The 17,180-nt window shown below is 40.7% G+C and overlaps 1 protein-coding gene across 6 annotated transcripts in view; it reads right to left on the reverse strand.

Moving 5' to 3' along the window:
• dpp6b (dipeptidyl-peptidase 6b) overlaps positions 1 to 17,180 on the reverse strand; it is a 298,152-nt gene that overhangs the window by 62,712 nt on the left and 218,260 nt on the right. For 5 of the 6 annotated variants that reach the window (XM_068224691.2, XM_073919875.1, XM_005163289.5 and 2 more), the window contains 4 exons: positions 12,071 to 12,183; positions 11,908 to 11,982; positions 11,683 to 11,735; positions 2,192 to 2,273 (listed from right to left, as the gene is read on the reverse strand). In XM_068224691.2, the coding sequence (XP_068080792.1) occupies positions 2,192 to 2,273; positions 11,683 to 11,735; positions 11,908 to 11,982; positions 12,071 to 12,183 (323 nt within the window). The remainder of the gene's footprint in view (positions 1 to 2,191; positions 2,274 to 11,682; positions 11,736 to 11,907; positions 11,983 to 12,070; positions 12,184 to 17,180) is intronic. The other variant, NM_001115122.1, reaches the window with a different exon arrangement.

A 17,180-nucleotide genomic window follows, 5' to 3' on the forward strand; every position in this document is an offset into this window, starting at 1 on the left:
TTTGATTTCATAGACAATCTTATCAGACTTATTATTGGCTTTTATCTTTTGGCTTTTCATGCTATACAAATAGTGAGATTAACATAATTAATTATAGCAGGTAACATAAAAACCAATGTCAGAAAAAAAAATAGTTGAAGAACCAAACTAAAGCAGACTCTGTCCTCCATCATGGGGACTTCAAATTAACAACAAAAAAAATCATGAGGAGCTTTTGTTCATAGACATAATTAAAGTCAAATGTCAGTAATAAGTGAAGATCCTGATGTTTGTAGAGTTGTTAAATGATCTCTGCTGAGATCTTGAGAAATTAAATTTTTTATTGTGTAATTTGTTTTGGCTGTGTTTTTTGTGTTTTACTTTACTTCAGTGATTCTGCTATTAACAGTTGTTCATAAATAATTCTCAATCCTCCTTTATTTAGATACCTAATTATCTGATTAACTTCATCACTGTCTGAGTGTTCAACCCTCTGTAGTGAGGACACTAGTGAGGATTTTGCTCTGGGATTTGAGAGGTTAAATGTCTTCAATGAAAAATACAGACTGTGGACTATTTTTAACAGAAATTTTCTGAATTTATGAATTTAAAATGTTAAAAACAGTAGATTACTGGCAACCAGAGCTGCCGGTATTTTACCGTAAATCAAGAAAGAAAAAGAAAACACAGCAAAATACTGTAAAATGCTTTTTGTGTCACCATTGTGGAGGATAGTAGCATCTTGGAGCAAGTCCAGGATGAACTAAGAGTATTTGATGGTATGCTGCATCTTCTTTTGTTTAAAGGTAACTGTGTAGTTACTTATGCAGTGAAAATCTGTTTGCTAATTGTAAACACACATGAACACATTAGTGCATTGAATGACGTTTTTATGCACTAAGGTACGTTTTTGTGAACTTTTTTATGGAAAAGTTCTGGCAACCACAGCTGTCGGCATTTTTCCGTAAATTTATCAGATTTTTTTAACAGTGCATATATTAGTGGAATTATTGAAGTAAACAGCACGATCAAACTATTTTTGTCATGTAGGACATTTTTTGCCATATTTTCCGACAAGATCCACACAATAAAAGATGTCAGTAAAAGACTACACACGCACAAACATCGTGAAATGCAGAAGTTTTTTTTTTCTTTCCATTTGGTGTGGGTTTTTTAATTCCATAACACTCTAACCTGTCCTTACTCTTTATTTGCGTCTAATACCCTAGTTTGTCACATTAACGCTGATAATGGCCCACCACTAAAATACATATATATGTTTACTCTGTCATGAATTTTCTTTTTATAATATTTTTTTTACTAATCTTAACGTTCTCCAACAGAAGGTTAGATAACAATTTCGAATGTCAAGAAAGAATGTACACGTGTGAGCCAATTAAACAAAACAGCTGCAAGTATAAATAGTGCAGATAGAGTATTCATAACAAAAAATACAAACAGAAAATGAGCAATTATTTACTGAGAAAACCTCCTCACAGAGTGGATGATAAAAAAACCATATAATGTTTGAGCGGTCAAGTGCATAGTGAATAAGTGCAGATAACAAAGAATTAACCACTGAATTTCTTTCTGAGTATTGAGCTCGATTTCAAGAGGAAACGTAACTATTGGACGTTTTATCAGTTTAGTGGCTAATTAGTACAAATTCGTACAAGTTCAGTTCAGTTGTATGAAAATGTCCAATATTAAAAATGAGGTGTGGCACCCAACCCTGCCCCTAAACCCAACCATCATTGGGGGATAAGCAAATCGAACTTAATTGTGTGATTGAGATCGTATGAATTCATACAAATTAGCCACTAAATCAAAAGGTTATGAATTGCTATGAGATTGTGTTGGAGTATTTGTTAGAAATACTGATTGGAGAAACACTGAGTTGTTGAACTATGTTGGTAATAGCAGAAGCTGTGGCAATAGTTGACTGACAATGCTTTTGTGAAACAAATCCCAGTATGTTTAAGACTGGTAATAGAGGTGCTTCAATGATGTCAAAACCAATGTTGGTTGAAGATTAAACATGTTAATTCCAGCAAACCTAGTAACAAAAATGACAAATCAAAATGGCCTACTTACACCTATTAATATTGTGTTTTGCAATCATTAATTCTTAATTTATTTTTAAAGTTTCATCCCAACTACTTTTTTTTTATTGACACATGATTTACTATGAGTGTGTTTGTGATTCTCTTACCAGCTGCTGTCCTTTGGGACCCCATCCGGCATACTGCAGTGCGGTGCTCTGCACCTCATTAGGGGTCAGTTCCACTCTCTCTCTGTCAAAACACAAACAACTCTCAAAACAACAATAGCACAACTGTATGTGTGTGTGTGTGTGTGTGTGTGTGTGTGTGTGTGTGTGTGTGTGTGTGTGTGTGTGTGTGTGTGTGTGTGTGTATGTGTATGTGACCTTATTCTTCACGTACAAGCCACTTTAATATTTTTGGCTCGAGACTTCTGATCTCATAAACTTCCATTCATTTTTAGACATAAAAACAGCTCGTTATGCTGCTTGATGTTGCAATATGATATTTTATATTATATTATTCTACTTTGTCTGTGTAGTCATGGACACATTAGTCTGGAGAACAAGTAATTTAACCGTTTAATACCATTTATTATTACTAGTCATTTCTCCGAAAGGCACCTGAATCAGAAGTTCTAAGACAAATGAAAAAAATGACTGCACTTCTGCATTAAAGAATAAGGTCAATAGAAATACCAGTACATTATAACCTTATGTGGACTTTGTTTTGCACATAAATCACACAGAATAAAGTATTTTGAAAATGTAAAAATGCAGACTGTTTCTGGCGAGGGTTGGGTTTAAGAGTAGGGACCCTTGCACAGACCCTGTGCTCACCCAGATGCTGGCATGTCCATCATTTTTCTTTATTTATCTTTATCAGTATCTGTGTTCTTTCTGTGTGTTTTATGTCTATTGTTTTGTATATGTACAGTTTTACAAATATGATTATGTATATTTTTGGATAAGTATGTACTGTATGTGTATGTCAAAGCATTAGATCAGAAATTGTAATAGACATCTAATAAAAAAAACAAAACTAGACTAGTCACCTATTCTCAGACTGACAGCCCAAATTTAGCCTTGTTTTAGCCAGGATGATTATGTTTAGACGTCTATTAGACATCTATTAGACATCTTTTAAAAACAGAAAATACTTGCTGGGAACAGTCATGGGAACAGGTATGTAAATAAGCAAAGGTCAATAGCACCCAAATGGGTTTGATGCTTCAAGATTACATGTAGAATGAACAAAACTAGACATTTTGAAGAAACAACTGTGTGGAATATGACCTACACGATGTGTGATCTGAACATCGTGTTTTATTCTGTGGGTGCAGTTATTGTTCTGACACCTCTGTTACCTGAGCGGTTTTGCATAAAAGCAAGTTAATGGATTAAGCTGGGCTTTTCAGGCTATTCTGAATTTGGTCCTGATTGAATTGCATGAAAGCAGGCTAAATTAAGCTGAATAAAATTACTATGGAGATGCATTCTTTGTGACTAGAATGACCTAGAGCATGGTTTTCAAACTTTTTTCACCAAGTACCACCTCAAAAGAATCATCTCTCCAAGTACCACCATAATGACCAGTATTAAAATACAGTAGCATAGTAGGCCTGATTAAAAAAAGCTACATCACTGCACAGTTCGAAAACGAGGCATATTAATTCATATTATTAAATATATGTATTACTGTCAGCCACTTAAAACAGTATTAATAGTTTAGACATTAACTGCGCTTGCAGGTTAAAAAAAATCTTAAGTGTTTACTAAAAAGTTAACTAAAAATGGTGCTGTTCTTAAAAAGTAAAAAGAGAACTGCTGTACTTTAATGTAAAGTATTAACTTCGAAGCCAATTAATCAAAATCTGGAAATGTTTGAATGTCATAAATATAGGCTATATATCATATTATAGGCGACGCGGAGACTTAGTAGCTAGTGCTGACGCCTTACAGCAAGAATGTCTCTGGTTCGAGCCTTGGTTGGGTCAGTTGGCATTTCTTTGTGGAGTTTGCATGTTTTCCTCGCGTTCGCGTGGGTTGCTCCTGTTTACCCCACAAGTCCAAAGACGTGGTACAGGTGAATTGGGTAAGCTAACTTGTCCGTAGGGTATGTGTGTGAATGAGTGTATCCGCTGTGTAAAAACATGATGGATGAAGGCTGATTTATACTTCTGCATCAAACGCCGGCGCAAGTGGTATAAGTGGATTTGATGTTCTAAATCCACGTATGGGAGGATTCGGTTTAGAAGCCGCTTGTCTGAAAGAGCATTGAACAGGCCAATGAAAGCAATGACTTGGCAGCGTAAGCTTGCGCAGGTGTGCTGCATTGCCAATTAACTGAGCATATAAGCACACCTGGCGCCAGCAAATGCCATCCTTTTTAAGCTGAAGAAACTTTTAAACAGCTAAGGGACAGTCATTATGGCGAGGGAGTATAGCTCTTCCGTTCCCTTCCTCGGGGAACGAAGGGTTACTTCTGTAACCTCGAACGTTCCCCTTCGGTTGGGGAACTCCAGTGCTATAAATGGATTTGATGTTCTAAATCCACGTATGGGAGCCATTGAAAGCGCCATAATGACCCATAATGCACCTTACCAACGTCTACGATGAGAGGGCAGTCAGGCAAGCGTGACGTACCCAAATCATGAAAGGCGCGGTCCTCCAACATGCCCTTGGCCCTAACTTATCCCTACTTCAAAGAAGCTTTACGGAATAGGTATATTTTTTTGGGAGTCGCTAGCGTCTAGATAATTCTAGGAATACGACAGTACGTTGTGAGCGTGCAATCCCGGTAGGGAGGACGCTGCGGAGACCATCCGCACCCAATAGGGAGACAAAATGGAATTACAGATGGACTAACCCTAAGGAGGGGGAGTGCGCATAAGAAGGTGGTTAGCGGATAGGGAAGGCACGGGTCCACCCAGGGGGAGGACTTCAACCATGGTGGAAATAAGCATATGGGATCGCCAATGGGGATCGCACATAGCCGGCACCTATACCCAAAAACGCAGGCTGACCAGCGGGCAGACCTAACGTAGTGGGCCAGCAAGTGACTCCTCCGCTGAGTCAGTGCTGGGGGCCTCGGAGGAATCTGCAGGGCTCACCGAACGGGGAACTTTACTGACAGATGGGAAGGTGCACATCTCTCCGTGTTAGGGAAAAAGGCACCGCAAGCGTGTTACAACACCCCACCGAGTTGTTTCCTCAATCACCAAGGGTTACCTAATACCCTTGAGGAAACCGGCTCCACTCGCAGATTGTAAAACCTTGCAAATGTGTTGGGTGTTGCCCAGCCCGCAGCTCTACAAATGTCTGTTAAAGAGGCGCCGCGTGCACGCGCCCAAGAGGATGCAACGCTCCGAGTGGAGTGCACACGCACTCCCGGGGGACGCGGCTGACCTCTGCTCAAATAAGCACATGAAATGGCCTCCACAATCTAATGGGATAATCTTTGTTTGGACACGGCACTTCCCTGCTGCCGTCCACCATAACAGAAAAAGAGCTGCTCAGAAGATCTAAAGTACTGAGTACGGTCCACATAAATGCGCAGGGCGCGAACTGGACAGAGTAAGGAAAGGGCTGGGTCTGCCTTCTCCAGGGGCAGCACTTGCAGGGTTACTACCTGATCTCTAAGAAAGTGGTAGGAACTTTGGGCACATAACCCGGGCGGGGTCTCAGGATAACGTGAGAAATCCGGCCCGAAATCCAGGCACGAGTCACTGACCAAAAATGCCTCCAGGTCCTTGACCCTCTTAATGGAGGCCAACGCGACCAGCAGAGCTGTCTTCAGGGACAGAAATCTTAAGGATACTGAATCGAGTGACTAAGGGATCTGAACGCAGGCTCGTGAGGACGAGGGCGAGATCCCAAGAGGGCGTAAGAGGGGGCCGAGTTGGATTAATTCGCCTAGCACCTCTGAGGAACCGGATGATGAGGTTATGCTTTCCCACTGTGCCGCCAGCCACCGCGTCATGGTGAGCGGAGATGGCGGCAACGTAAACCTTGAGAGTGGAGGGCGACAGCCTGCTATCCAGCTTCTCTTGAAGGAAAGAGAGCACAACACTGATCTGGCAAGTTCGGGGGTCTTCTCTGCAAGAAACACACCATTCAGTGAATAGACTCCACTTCAGGGCGTAGGCGCGCCTCATGGAGGGGGCTCTAACCTGAATGGTGGTATCAACCACCGCAGACGGCAGGTTACCTAAGTCTTCCTCGCGTCCAGGGACCACACGTGGAGGTTCCCAAGATCGGGGCTAGGGTACCAGATGGTGCCCTGTCCCTGAGAAAGTAGGTCCTCTCTCAAAGGGATCTGTCAGGGGAGGGCCGTCGCGAGGAGGGAGAGCTCTGATATCCAGGTCCGGTTGGGCCAGAGGGGCGCAACTATCGGAACCTGCTCCTCGTCCTCCCTGACCTTGCACAGTAGCTGCGCGAGTAGGCTCACTGGGGAAAACGCATACTTACGTGTGCCCTGAGGCCAGCTGTCGGCCAGTGCATCCGTGCCGAGAGTGCCCTCGGTCAGGGAATAGAACAACTGGCAATTCGGTTTACGGGGGAGGCAACAGAACAATCTGGGCCTCCCAGAATCGCGCCCATATCAGCTGAATAGACTCGGGGTGGAGTCTCCATTCTCCAGAGTGAATCTGCTGCCGTTAGAGCGCATCGGCTGCACGATTGAGCATACCTGGGATGTGAATGGCGCGCAGCGATTTCAGCCGTGGGTGACTCCAGAGGAGCAGACGGCGGGCGAGCTGAGACATGCGGCGAGAGCGCGCACCCCCCATGCGGTTGATATACGCTGTCGCCGACGTACTGTCCGTCCTGACCAGCACGTGTTGCTGCTCCAACACCGGAGAAAAACGGTGGAGAGCGAGGAACACTGCCAACAGCTCTAGGCGATTATTATGCCAATGCAGCTGGGTGCCTTTCCACAGGCCCGCAGCTGCATGCCCGCAACACACGGCTCCCCAGCCTGTGTTGGAAGCATCTGTTGAGACAACAACATGACTGGACGCCTGTCCCAGAGGCACACCGGCCTGCAGGAACAAGGGGTCGTTCCAGGGGCTGAGGGTGCGGCGACACAGCACAGTAACGGAGACTCGGTGTGCGCCCGCATGCCATGCGCGTCTTGGAACTCGATCTAGAAGCCAGTGCTGAAGTGGTCTCATATGGAGCAGTCCGAGCGGTGTGACAGCCGCAGCGGATGCCATATGCCCCAGGAGCCTCTAAAGGTATTTCAGTGGGACCACTAGTTTGCTGTCGAGCTCCCTCAGACAGTTCAGCATGGTAATCGAGTCCAGCTCCATCCCGAGAAAAGAGATCCTCTGCACGGGGGCGAGTTTGCTCTTTTCCCGGTTGACCTGCAACCCCAATAGGCGAAGATGCCGGAGCATCTCGTCTCTGTGCATGGTCAATTGCTCCCGCGAGTGAGCCAAATCAGCCAGTCATTGAGATAATTGAGTATGCGGATACCCGCTAGCCGAAGGGGCGCTAAGGCACCCTACGCGAATTTGGCGAAGACCCGCGGAGACAGAAAGAGCCCGAAGGGGAGGACCTTGTATTGCCACGCTCGCAAACCAATCCTGAGGACGAACGCATCGGAGGATGCGCTTCTGCGTGAGCATTCTAAACAACAGCTTGCGAAGGCAGCGGTTCAAAACACGCAGATCTAGGATTGGCTGTGACCCACCGCTCCTTTTGGGTACAATGAAGTACGGGCTGTAAAACCTGCTCTCCATCTCGGCTGGAGGAACTGGCTCGATTGCACCCTTCGCCAGGAGGGCAGCAATCTCCTCTCGCAAGACAGGGGCGGACAGGGAATTGACCCTGGTGAAATACACGCCCGTGAACCTGGGAGGCTGTTTCGAGAACTGAAGCTCATAGCTGAGTCTGATCATGCATATGAGCCACCGCGAGGGGCTGGCCCGCGCTAACCAGGCAGGCAGAGCCCTCGCTAATGGCGTCATCGCAGCAATCGATGATGTACCAGCGGAGGGGCAGCGCGGAGCGGGTGTGCTGATCCGGGGAGCACGAGGGTCCACAGAAGATCTGGAGGAGAGCGATTCGCTCTGACTCCGCACCCTGACTCCGGAGAGGGGGCTTAGGGGCTGGGAGAAGGGAGACCGTCCCCCCAGCACCCGTGAGCCGCTGGCGGAGCATGTGGACCCTGCGAGCTGAGTTTTGACAGCGCTCACCTGCCCGAAGGGGGCGAGCGGGTCTGGATCATCATCGGACAATGAAACCCACCCTCCGATGCCGCGGTGGATGTCTGGTCTCCGGTGTCATCGAGCGTAAGGGCTACCATCTGTTAGGTGCATCGCTTCCCCCGCTCGAAGCTTAGATGGAGCGCTTGGAGGAGCGAGAGGTCCGCGGGCCCGTGGGCGACGGATTATCTCTCGTTGAACCCTCAGATCTGCCCGAGAGCCCGCTGCAAAGCAGGGGACAGCTGGGGTGGTTTGCCCTTTTGCAAAGGCTAACCGCGATCTTTACTGCGCAACAGTCATATCATCGCAATGACGACATGAACTGCCCGCGAGCAGCGCATTAACATGCTGGAGCATGTAACGCAGTGCCCGTGCCCATCATCCAAGGACAGGAACCCACAGCATCCAGAAACGCACAGTCGGAGTGCTGTCCTGAAAAGGACGTGCTGCACGACTGTGTTGCTCTCTTTGTGAAGTTGCAACTTTATACGCACCGCTCTGGAGGACCGGACCCAAAGGCACGCCAGGCAAGGGAGAAAACCCAGTTCCGAATCCTCCCATACGTGGATTTAGAACATCAAATCCACTTATAGCACTGTAGTTCCCCAACCGAAGGGGAACCCGTTTTTTCTCAGAGGATGTCAAGTTGACAAAACATTGCTGCACTCTGATACAGGTTTTTCGGAGAAAATTAAAAAGCACTGCAAAAAAGAACTAGGTGTTCTGTGTTTGTATATGAGATAATTAATAAAATGAAATAATATTCCATACAAAATATAAAGCTAATTGGTCGGTTCTTGTCATGTGACTCGTGGTGCGACATTCTGAAAAGTTAAGATGTTTTTTATCTCAGCACGCCTGGAATACATGAGCAAGCGTGCTGCTTGCGCCTTCAATATAAATAATGAACTTGTGCGTGGAAATGGCATGATATGTGAACAGCCACCATCATTTGCGATTTACAGCAGTTGATCTTGCAGGGACATGCTGGATTCACCTGATTTGTGGATCCATTCGTTGGCAGTTCTTACTCATTTTGCTAGCCTGTGGGTTAAAGTTTGGAGCTCGGGTGACCGAGATGTACCAAGACAGTAAGATTTTTTCTAAATAAAAGATTGTTTAGACTCAGATAATAAATAAAACTGAAATAATTAATGATTTCTTGTGCAGCCCAGTACCAATTGATCCTGGGGGGTATGGGACAACTGCTGTAGCTCGTATCTGCTCTGCAAGCGCCACGCGGCTCTAGTTCTGTGCCAATTGGATTGATTTTTAGCAGCTGATGACGCAATGCACTAAAGTACACATTCTAAGCACAGCACTTTGTAGGCTTCAGAGAACAGCCAATGCTGATCACAATGCTGTTATCATACATGTCAAAAGATTTAAATTGTATTCATTTTTTCTTTCATTATTCAGCGATTCCTCTGCGTATCACTAAAAGTAGGCCGGCGTACCACTAGTGGTGCACATACCACAGTTTGAGAATCACTGCCCTAGAGCAAAAGAACAACCACTCGCTCTCCTTTGGGTTTTCCCTGATTTATTAGGGGTTGCCACATTGGAATCACTACTTACTCTGGCATATGTTTTATGCGGATGCCCTTTTAGCTTCAACCAAGCACTAAGAGCAGACTTACTCATGAGTGCTGAGAAACACCTATAAATTCTCTCATTTACACACACTCATACACTACTGCCAATTAAGATTATTGAGTTGATCAGTAACACATGTCTTTGGACTATGGGAGAAACCGGAGAACCTGGAGGAAACCTAACAACCAATCTTAGATTAATCCTGGTGAAATATCTGTCATGTTTGCTATCAATGTTAGTAGAAATGAATGTGTTTTACAGTCAATCCAGGTTCTTTGCCGTTTACATATATTTTCCAGTTATTCGAAAAAATCTAAATATTTACAAGTGCAAATGTATTAGTAACAATTTTATATGTACATACAGTATATAGCCATTTCTGATTTCCATATAGAGAAGAGATACAAGAAAGATAAAACAGATATATACACTCTTCTGGTAAAGTATTTTTAGGCTGACTATATGTTTGTTTAAAAAAAAAAAAAAAAAAAAAAAAATATATATATATATATATATATATATATATATATATATATATATATATATATATATATATATATATATATATATATATATATATATATAAATCTGGATTATCTAGATTACATTTTGCTAAAAATTTTTTTATCTAGATTATTTTATTTTCCTACAATCAAGCCCGAAATTATGCATACCCCTGGCAAATTCAAAGTTTTTTTTATCATAAATATTAGAGGCTTCTGCCAAAATATAATAAGATGATGTACAAGAGGCATCGTTGTGAAGAGAAAAATACATTTCTCAGGTTTTATTTCAATTTGAACAAAAACGTTAAGTCAGAATTTGCCAGGAGTGTATGGATATTTTTGGGCTTGACTCTATATATAATTAATATCTTAGACCTATCTTAGCATTTATATACCGATGCTCTCTGATGATAGGAAATGCTTCATTTATCCTCACTTGTAAGTCGCTTTGGATAAAAGAGTCTGATAAATGAGTAAATGTAAATGTTATCTTACTAAATATCAGCTTTTGAACACTGATAGGCTTTTCTTAGGGTAATGTTACATTTGTCAATTGACAAATCTTTGCACAGTTGAAACACTGATTCAGCAATGACCTGATGGCACTATACATTACAAGCTACAGTATACTGTTTCTTTCAAATGTTTATTTATAGTTTTATATAACAATCAATCACCAACACATGCTTCTTGATCTTCTTTCGCTGTCACTGATGCCACATATGTTGTAATAGTTGACCAATAGAAATTGCGATTAGTATAATTGTCCTCCCAAATATACTAGAACATGATTGGCTAGGAGAAGCATTGTGGCCCAGTGGGTAGCACTCATTGGCAGCAAGAAGGTCACTGGTTCGAGCCCCATCTGGGTCAGTTGGCGTTTCTGTGTGGAGCTTGCATGTTCTCCCCATGTTCACTTTGCTTCCTTTGGGTGCTCTGATTTCCCCCACAGTCCAAGGACATGTGATATAGGTGAATTGAATAAACTAAATTGGCTGTAGTGTATGTATGTCCATGAGTGTGTATGGATGTTTCCCAGTACTGGGTTACAGCTCAAATGACATCCGCAGTTTAAAATATATGCTGGATAAGTTGGCAGTTTATTCTGCTGTGGTGACCTAAGTGGACTAAGCCGAAGAAAATGAATGAATGGAAATGATCTGTTCTTATCTTGTCTTATCAGATCTTCAGAAGCACACTAGATGGCAGTGCTACCCACAACTCAGTTCTCTACAATGCCTCAGTTCCATTGAGCTCAATGAACTGAACCCTTGTGACAACAGAGATGACAATAAAAAAAAGAACACCAGTTGTAATATGGAACAAATTCAGTCATAACAAGCAGACTTACGGAGAATCAAGGCTGCAGATGATGTAATACGCCATGAAGGAATACTGATAAATCTGCAGAACAAAGACAACAGACGAGATGTCCTTTACAAGTGCCATCAGTCACATAGTGTGTCATCAATTACAAAGAGACGTGATGCAACAGATAAGAGAACGCTGCAACAAAAGACAAGATGATCTTCGAAACAAACACAGCTAGATTCACATTATGATTCAGAACATTTACCGGCATGATATTGTAGGCCAACAGGACATATTTTAGATCTGGAGACACTTGATATTGGGTTGGTCTGTAGGCTTCCTGAAAACAGAAATTCACATTACTCTAAAGTTAAATTTCTACATACAAAAGGTTTGCATCCTTTATTGTTAATCAAAGTGATAAGAACCTGGCTGTGGAAACTCTCAAATGTCTTGTTCTCCACCAGAGTCTTGTTGTAATTCGTCTGAATGTTCAGCATCTTCACATTGCCATCATGGTCATGGTACAGCAGTTCAGTGTCTTTGAAGGGAAGAAGAAAACAATATTTTATGGACATGCAGAATTTTCTTATACAGTCAGGAGTTTATAAAAGTTTTATCACTATGAATCAGTTTATTTTTCCATGATGCTGCCTATTCATTATTACACGTAGTTTACCTAATTAATAATTCATAATAAACAAACGCACATGGACAAGCACACAGTCCACATTTCATGTTTAACAAGAAATTACTTGGGCTGAGCGATTTGGCCTAAAATAAAAAATAAATCATAATTGAACATTTTAACTCGATTACATTTAATGAACGATTATTTATTTATTTTTATTTTTTTGCCCTTATAGTTCAGTGGCAGGTTTTGTACAGTAAATATGCTCAAATATTACAAGTGAGAGATTTTTGAATGAAGGGTGCAGTACTTGATTTAAATTAATTGAAGGAAAACACACACTATCTACTTTGATTATTTATTGAACATCAACGTTGAACAGCTAAATTTACAACACACATTGTCTAAAACAGTCACATTTTTCTTAGAAAAAAACAAAATAAATAACTTGAATTTTTTTCTATGTTTTTCCATATTATCCTCTGTAAACAAATAATTTAATGTAAATAATAATTTTAATGTAATGGAAAATATGTCGTCTCAAGGCATCTTTGGCACAGCTTCCAATTATCATAAAAAGTAAGGTAAGTGCAAAGTAAGGCTCAAGAATGGGTCCATCGTTAGGAACCAACGGACAAGAAACAACTTTAATCATAAGGTAAACATAAAACAAAAGTTTCCATATGTAGCTCCTTCATGGGACTCGAAACTCCAACGGACTCTTTGCAATGTGTAGTTAACAGAGCAGGGTCACATAACTCCACGTGCTGTAGGTAAAATGATAAAAAATAAATAAATAAAAAATCGACCTGGAAAAAAATTGAGCAATTATAGGTTCTGAATGTTGATTACTGAAAATGATGGGGTGTGTACATAGTGGTAAATGTTTTAAGTGCAGCTTTATTTAATAGATGGTCATAGAGGCAAGATCAAAACCAGATGGAAAAGAGTAGCAAAAGAGGTGATCCACAAACAAAATTAAAAGAACAGGCAATGATCAGGATAGGCAGTAAACACTCAAAATATTCAACAAAACACAGCCCAAAAATCCAAAACTAGGGATGGCTGATGTGAAACACGTTTCGACACAATGTCGAAATCGTGAATCGCAAGTGTTTCGAAACACTGCAACGAAGCATGATCCGAAACACCGAGGTCACGTGACTAAAAGCTGATTTATACTTCTGCGTCGAGCATGGCGTATGGTCCAGCACAGCCTTTGTCCTGTGAAGAAGCTCTAGATGAAAACTTTTGTTTTGTTTTTACTTTATGATTTAAGTTGTTGCAAGTCTGCTGGTTCTCGCCTCTGAATGAGCATGTTTAATTTATTGTACATTAAGGTAGCATTCAGAATAACATAAAAGCCTACTGCCAGCTAGCATTTCAGAAGTGTTATTGCAGAGAAACACCTTAAAGAAATTCTAAACATCAGCTATTTCAGAAGTATTTCAAAAACCTGTCGAATCTGCATTTGTCTGACAGGGTTGGAAAAATCTCATGTGGCTTAATGGCTAAGTGTAACTGCTGCAAGTGGCCTAAGTTTGAATGTCCTAAGTTTGAATCCCGACTTACAAATTCTCTGAACTAATGACCTGATGTATTTTATTAATGTTACTATTTTATGACCAAAAAAAGACATATTTATTCACAAAGTATTCTTTTCAATGTCAGACCAATGTTAAAACAAAACATGTTAAAAGAACAGAGCACTTGAAAGCTAACATCTACAGCTGCATCTCCCTAAATTCAAACCCATTATCTCTGCATGCTAGTCAGGAAGTCTCACAGCTTCACTAAATCACTTAAAACCTCAACTCTACAGTGTGGCGGTTAATACATCAATTTGCTTAACTGTTTCTTTGCGGAAGCTGTTCCAGAGCAATACATGAAAATTACCATTAGGTGTCACTGTAGAAACAGGGTTCAAAAATTTTAGAAGCTTCAACACATTTGCCTTTAATGTTTCAGTGTTTCATAAAGCCTCGCTTTGCCCACCACTATCCAAAACCACGAAAGACAAGAACAGGAGCAAGAAAATTCTAGGAATTGTACAGTAATACAAGACTAAGTATATATGTGTTTAAAAGTGAGGTGTATGTATAGTCCTTGTATTCAATCCTCACAAGCTTCAGCTATGTTTGTAATCAGTGATGATCTGGAACTGGTGTGTGTAAAGTGCATGATGGAATTTGTAGTCCAGTTCAGTGGCCGATGTGATGTGTAGAGTGCCCTCTAGTGTGTCCGGTGGGCACTCAACTTGGTGACTGACAGTTACATTGGCATGCATTACTTTTGAGTGACTTTCACTTAAAAGATAACAGAAATAGCTCTCAAAATATGCCTGATTTGTTAATTAAAATGCCCCCTCCACCCCTCACCTCATGTGAAAAGAACAGTGTTATACTTTTTGCTGACTTGTGTACTTACATTACATCACATTGAAACATTGAAAAGGGTAATTTATTGTTGCTAATTATTATTTTATTTCAGTTTATTATTTTTTACTACTGTGCATGAGGCTGGATTTGTTTAGTTTAAGTTTTTCATTTATTCATTCATTAATTAATTTTCTTGTCGGCTTAGTCCCTTTATTAATCCAGGGTCGCCACAGCGGAATGACCCGCCAACTTATCCAGCAAGTTTTTACGCAGCGGATGCCCTTCCAACTGCAACCCATCTCTGGGAAACATTCACACACACATTAACACACACACTCATACACTACGGACAATTTAGCCAACCCAATTCACCTGTACCGCATGTCTTTGGACTGTGGGGGAAACTGGAGCACCCAGAGGAAATCCACGCGAAGGCAGGGAGAACATACAAACTCCACACAGAAACGCCAACTGAGCCGAGGTTCAAACCAGCGACCCAGCAACCTTCTTGCTGTGAGGCGACAGCACTACCTACTGCTCCACTGCCTCACCCGTTTTTCATTTATCATTACTAAATCAACCTTGGGCTAAATCAGTTGAGATACAGCTATTTTTTTTACCTGCTGATTTTTTAGAATGCAATATTCATGTGCACTTTGTCAGTAAAGCCTGTTCTAGTAAAATTCCAGGACTGTTGTGGAACGAGTCTCAGAAAACCGAATATCTAAGTGCAGTTTATTTTGAAAAAGAGACAAAAACCTATTCCTGCAATACAAGGTAACAGCAGGTAAGGCAGAAAGTAATCCAGATGGTGGGTAAGCACAAACATACCAGTTAGAACATGAAATCAACAGGAATCCAAAAAGGGGCAAACACAGAAACAGAGTCACAAAACAAACACACCAGAAACATAAAATCAAAAAGCAAACAATGCAAAATCCAAAGGCAACTAAACACAGCACAAAGGACTTATTAAAAAAACATTTTGATCAAGGCCAAAAATGGTTGTGGGAATAAAGTCCAAAAAAAATACAACAACCTGGTGCATTTTAATGTCCAGAAGACTATGGCTGTGTGTAGTAAATGCGCATGTGAAAATGCCACATTAATAACATGTTTTACTCCCATCTCACTTCATTTGAGTGTTATTAAATCCTTCTAACAGATGATTCTGTAGTCACGTAATTATTAGTGATGCAAAATCAATTAAATTAGTTCATAAAGCAATGCTATGTGGATTTCGGGTTATTATTTCCATTTTTGTGTTTGTGTTTTTACACTAGAGCACTCTTCTGGCCTTCTGAGGAGATTTACTACTGAACACATAACTGTGTTTCCCTGACAAGATGTGCATGACAATCGCAGGTACTCTAAAATTGATTTAGTATTTATTATAAAATGATTTTATTCAGCATTTATTTTTTCATGTACACATGCAAATGGTGTATTTGTGTGAACGGGTGCACATATGTACAAATCTACATTTGTTGACAGACAGTTTGGGCTACTTAGCAGTATTATGGGAATTATCGGCTCAACAAATTTTCATTGGACAAAGATTTTTTTAGTCTTATGCCTTACTCAGAATATAAAAATACATGTAAATACATTTAGACCATTGACTTTAATCATTACTATTGGAAATTGAAAAGACTTTAAACCAGCACAACAAAAAATGTTTCTACTGCACCTTTAATCACACAGCCCCATTATCGATCTTTCTACATATGAACACAGCACCATCCTATTTTAAGACACATACTGTAAATGAAAAGAACATTACAAATACCGATGAATAAACATTTAATAGCAGTGGCAAACTGTTGATACAATACAATAATGGTAAAGGGGTATGAGCCACCACTGTTAATTTGAATGCTGGTCATTTATTTGACTCTTATGTAATATATACAGTTGAAGTCAGAATTCTCATTTATAAACATAATAGTTTTAATAACTAATTTCTAATAACTGATTTATTTTATCTTTGCCATAATGACAGTACCTAATATTAGACTATACGGTTCATTTTTTAAAGCCACTTCTAGCTTAAAGTTACATTTAAGGCTTAGCTAGGTTAATTAGGTTAACTAAGTAAGTCAGGGTAAGTAAGTCATTGTATAATGATGGTTTGTTCTGTAGATTATTGAAAAAAATATATAGCTCAAAGAGGCTAATAATTTTGACCTTAAAATGGTTTTTAAAAAATTAAAAACTTTTTTTTATTCTAGCCAAAATAAAACAAATAAGACTTTCTCCAGAAGAAAAATGTTATCAGGCATACTGTGAAAATTTCCTTGCTCTGTTAAACTTAATTTGGGAAAAAAAAAAAAAAATACATATATATATATATAACTGCAGACTGCCAAGGGATGGAAGTTTATTTTTCCTTGGTGTGACACATTTGTTTGGTAGTGGTGATATACTGTAGCACAAACCTATTTTTCCAAATCAAACCATAAATGTTCAGTTGTGTTGTGTAAGGTGAATTTGGTCCCCAAGACATTAATATAAATTTAAAATCATATT

Source organism: Danio rerio, chromosome 2 (genome assembly GCF_049306965.1).
Source record: "Danio rerio strain Tuebingen ecotype United States chromosome 2, GRCz12tu, whole genome shotgun sequence".
NCBI classification, from domain to species: domain Eukaryota; kingdom Metazoa; phylum Chordata; class Actinopteri; order Cypriniformes; family Danionidae; genus Danio; species Danio rerio.